General features: G+C 43.6%; 1 protein-coding gene across 1 annotated transcript; it reads left to right on the plus strand.

Moving 5' to 3' along the window:
- Positions 1 to 286: 286 nt before the first annotated feature.
- c1qbp (complement component 1, q subcomponent binding protein) lies at positions 287 to 3664 on the plus strand. Its single transcript, XM_005740334.2, has 6 exons — positions 287 to 704; positions 1141 to 1291; positions 1361 to 1451; positions 2623 to 2718; positions 2800 to 2925; positions 3026 to 3664. The coding sequence occupies exons 1-6, from the start codon at positions 452 to 454 to the stop codon at positions 3173 to 3175; spliced, it is 867 nt and encodes a 288-aa protein (XP_005740391.1). The 5' UTR covers positions 287 to 451; the 3' UTR covers positions 3176 to 3664.
- Positions 3665 to 4453: the final 789 nt, after the last annotated feature.

Consider the following 4453-nt stretch of genomic DNA (forward strand, 5'->3'; position numbering starts at 1 on the left):
TATTTTTGCACTTAATCTCCTTACATATGTATTTGTAAGCGTTTCTGTTTTAGTGTCACAGCGGTTTTAGATTTGTAGCCACACTGTAAAAAGCTGCAGCGCCCTCTGCGCTCGCTGCTTTGAACTGCAGGGGGCGCTGATGTGTAGACAATCGTCTACACACACGAAATTTTTCCAAATAACTTTAATTAGTTTATTTATTATTTATTTTTCCCGTTATAGTCCTTTTTGTCGTATTCGGTGTAGTTTTTTAATATTTAAAATTGCTGTTTCGTGTCTTTCGCTTTTAGAGTATTACTTCCGGCGCAAAGAGTATCTGGGTCAATGTGTCCTTCCACACGTGCTGTCGGCGTCTTCTAGAAGCAGCGTCGGTAACCGGTGTTCACGGTTAGCTCTGCGGCACTGAGCGCATTGATTCTGTCGTGACAGGTCGTGGTGTTTTTGTACAATCATGCTAAAGTCAGTCGTCCGTGCGGTGGGAGCAGCTGCTCGCCTTTCTTCAGCCAGCACCTCCGCAGCGCGAGTTCTGCCCCTCAGCTACCCGGCACTGCGCTCTCCGAGTCCGGCAATAACTCGGCCCTTCACCCGGTCTCTCTGGATGTTAAGTAATAACGGAGCCTCGTCTGGATACAGGCCCAAACTCTTCAGCTCCAAGGTGTTGAGTCCGTCGGTGTCGTGTGGCTGTGGAGGACTGCACACAGAAGGTGACGTTTGGTTTAATCTGCTTTATACAAGCCAGGCAGCCAATAAACGTAACATTAGATGGATCCGGCAACTTGGACTGCTTGGATCAACGCGTCCTTTACAATTTAAAGGGGTAAAAAAAGATTGTTTAACGATCGTTATAGACTGAGATCAGCATCTCCGGAGTCTTTCACCTTAAACTGTGATTAGTGGCTGTCACTGAAAAAGGCTCTTTGATCATTCAGCACACGTGACACGTGTAGGACTGTTCGTAGTGTCAAACGAGAAGTTTTTGGACAGCCACAAAGCAGATGTTTCATTTCCAGCAGTCTTACCAGCACCCGTGTGTTGTGTAAAATGTTAGAATCAGCCTCGATGGTCATTTTAATTGTCAAAATGAAACCTTTAAACAAACTGCATCACGTCTCATGATGAAACCATAACCTCTTTGTTCAGGTGACAAAGCTTTTGGCGACTTCCTGTCTGATGAAATCAAAGAAGAGAAGAAGATCCAGAAAAACAAAAGTCTTCCTAAGGTGTCTGGAGGATGGGAGCTGGAGATGAATGGCACAGAGGCTAAACTCACAAGAAGTGTTTCTGGAGAAAAGTAAGTCTGCTAAAATGTGTGGGCAGCGTGGCGTGACAGACCAGCTCACCGTATTTCTGCTCTTCACAGAGTCACGGTCACATTCAACGTCAACAACAGCATTCCTCCCAACTTTGAGGAAGAAGTGGAACAGACACAGCAGAAATCAGCAGAAGAGGAGGTGAGGCACAGCCAGTGGTTTGACGAGGTTAAGCTTTTTAACACTGACCTGTGTGTCATTCAAACATAACCAAAGACGCCTACGAAAGACAACAGACGATTTAGAAAAGAACTTAAACTTGTATCTTTAAGCACTTCGTTGCTAGCAGCCTGTCACAAAAACATTTATCCCCATTTCTTTAGTAGAAACTGTGAAAAACACGCCAGCGATGGTTGGACGCAGTTTGACAGGTTAAACATTGTATTTCTGCAACAACAAGATGATTCCCAAAGAGCTGTCATTGCAGCATGTTGTGCAATATGGCCTTTTAAAAACATCTGAGGAAACTGGACAACAAGTGATAGGCCTAAACCAGGGGGGTCCAACTCCAGGCCTCGGGGGCCAGTGTCCTGCAGGTCTTAGATATCACCCTGCATCAAGTGATTAGTTCGTTACCAGGCCTCTGGAGAACTTGAAGACATGTGGAGGAGGTCATTTAGCCATTTAAATCAGCTGTGTTGGATCACCGGCCCTCGAGGCCTGCAGTTTGACACCCCTGCCCTAAACTATCTACAGCAGATGAAGAGTGTCTGAAAGCTGCGTCCTTAAGAAATGGATGAAAAAATACAGCAAAGATTTGACAGAGAACACGAGAGAAGTTCGTTTATCTACTGCGACCTCATCAGAAATGAAGTGAAAGGCTGGCTCTCAAGAAGCTGTTGAACATTAGTGAGGAATCTAAATGTGAGAGTTTTCTTTCAAATCATAGTCGGTACGTACAGAAAAGGTCAGGAGAGGGAAAACAGGCTCCGACTGTAAAACAGTGGAGGCTGCATTTCAGCCAGCAGTGCTAATATTAGAGAAGATGGCCTTTTGTTAGTCCAAGAGATGGAAAACATCTCTGTTAGCGCGCTCGTCAAACGCAACAAAAGCTGAGTTGAAGAATAAAGACGAATATTGACTTTCAGGCTCATTAGAATTGTATGAACTCGTAAGTTTGTCTTCTACACTGTTTTCATATTAGTTTACTGTGTTTTCATGTCTGCACTCGTTTCAATAGACGCCTCCTCCATTTGCTCATTTCCTAACAACACTTAAACGCTTGCACAGCGCCGTAGGCGGCTCCTGCCTTACACACTGACGTTTTTAACCTTAACGTTTCACGTATTAAGCTTTTTCCCCCTTTTTGCAGCCGGAGATTGTATCAACACCCAACTTTGTTGTTGAAGTGACAAAGCAGGCTGCCAAACATTCCCTGGTGTTCGACTGCCATTTCCCTGAAGATGAGGTAAAGTCAAATAAAATGAATGTCTAATATTGCCAGTAGGAGCAGTACAGTGCTCAATACTGAACAATTTGTATTTTGTAGATGAGTCACGGTGAGGGAGAAGAGGAGAGCGACATCTTTGCCATTCGAGAGGTCAGTTTTCAGCCACAGGGAGATTCAGAGTGGAAGGAGACGAGCTACAACCTCAACACAGACTCTTTGGACTGGGTGAGAGCCGAGGCAGTACACACAGCAACGGTTCAATTATAACAGTCACTGAAACCAACGCTGTGTTCAAGGTTGCTTACTTTCTTGTACTGTTTCTCAGGCCCTGTATGACCATCTGATGGACTTCCTGGCTGACCGTGGGGTCGACAACACCTTCGCCGATGAGCTCACGGAGCTGAGCACGGCCATCGAGCATCAAGAGTACATCAAGTTCCTGGAAGACCTCCAAGGCTTTGTCAAATGTAATTAACCTTACTTCAGTGCACATTCTGGGAGAGTTCGAGGTGAGAGGGTACAGTAAGACTAAAGCACTCGGCGGTCCATCGATATGTTTGATGACCCTAAAAGACTGATGATGCCATCGGCCAGCAGCTGTCACGTGGCTGCAGATGTGCTTTTTGTGATGCTATTTTTCTGTAACTTGAGGTTCAGACACAAATGTATGAAAAGAATTACAAGTTGTGGTCATGTGTATAATCTGCTTTGTTGCAGTCAATATTTAAATATTCTAACAGTTCTCAAGCCAGTAATAGGACAATTTGTCAAAGTGAGACGTTGAACATTTCAATAAAAATCATCTCTTTGGTGTAAATGTGACAGCCTCTGATTTTAAAGCGTGACCACCTGGCTTTGAGTCTAAAGTGTGGCTGGCTGAGCAGAGTGTGTGGCCTTACTGAATGTGAATCATGTTGGTCAGAGGAAGGAACGGCGCTGTTCAATAAAACGGTTTAATACAGTACGTTTGTCTATTTTCATTTTTACATGTGTTCATACAGTGTGACTTTATTTCATGCACTAAAAAGTCATTTTAATTCATAAACTAGTTTTTGACACTGTCACCAGCAGGCACACACAGCTAAGACCCGTCAAGCACCTGATATCTTGAGCTCTTGCTTGGTCAGTAGCGTTCTGGTTACAAAGCAACAGAAATGTGTCGATTGCCTGCAGCTTCATACATATTCAGATGCAGATATTTGTTTCTAGACAACATTTTTAAAAACTCGTTACTTTTGGCCCTTGAACAGAAAGTAATCCAAGTTTGAAGTCAGTTAAGTTGTTATGGGCTCAAAATGTGGTCATAAATATTTTGTACTTGTAAATCAGTTTCGTATGTGTAAAAAGAATTTGTGTGTGCGTAACAAAGATTTGTGTGTGGACTTAGCCAAAAAAAACCCTGCAAGTTACAAGTACGAATTTTGACCCTATTTTTCTTCCTTTCATCTGATTGGCCAATGTAACAATCCAATCAGAGAACAGATGGGTTTGGCTGTCGGAGGGGCGCTTTTTTGAACTGCAGGTCCTTGAAGGGTGATACAGTTTGAAGCTGGAGGATCTCTATATAAATATCTGATAGCAGCTAGGTCCCCTAACTTTCAGTAGCTGTTGAAAGGATAAAGTTGTGGTATATCAGTGGTTAGAAATACCATCATTACTTTAGGATTAGTTTAACACAAAGTCAGGGCTGACCCAGGACCATTGCTGTGAGTCACAGTGCGCAGCATAAAAGTCCTTTCACATCGGACGCAGG

This window comes from Pundamilia nyererei, unplaced genomic scaffold (assembly GCF_000239375.1).
Source record: "Pundamilia nyererei isolate P.nyererei 1_Seehausen unplaced genomic scaffold, PunNye1.0 scaffold00099, whole genome shotgun sequence".
NCBI classification, from domain to species: domain Eukaryota; kingdom Metazoa; phylum Chordata; class Actinopteri; order Cichliformes; family Cichlidae; genus Pundamilia; species Pundamilia nyererei.

Excerpts from the sequence above, each read along its gene's own strand:
- c1qbp (XM_005740334.2), top strand. The coding sequence starts at position 452 with ATGCTAAAGTCAGTCGTCCGTGCGGTGGGAGCAGCTGCTCGCCTTTCT. Across the intron at positions 2,719-2,799 it reads GCCATTTCCCTGAAGATGAG|ATGAGTCACGGTGAGGGAGA; the intron begins GTAAAGTCAAAT and ends TGTATTTTGTAG. Across the intron at positions 2,926-3,025 it reads ACACAGACTCTTTGGACTGG|GCCCTGTATGACCATCTGAT; the intron begins GTGAGAGCCGAG and ends ACTGTTTCTCAG.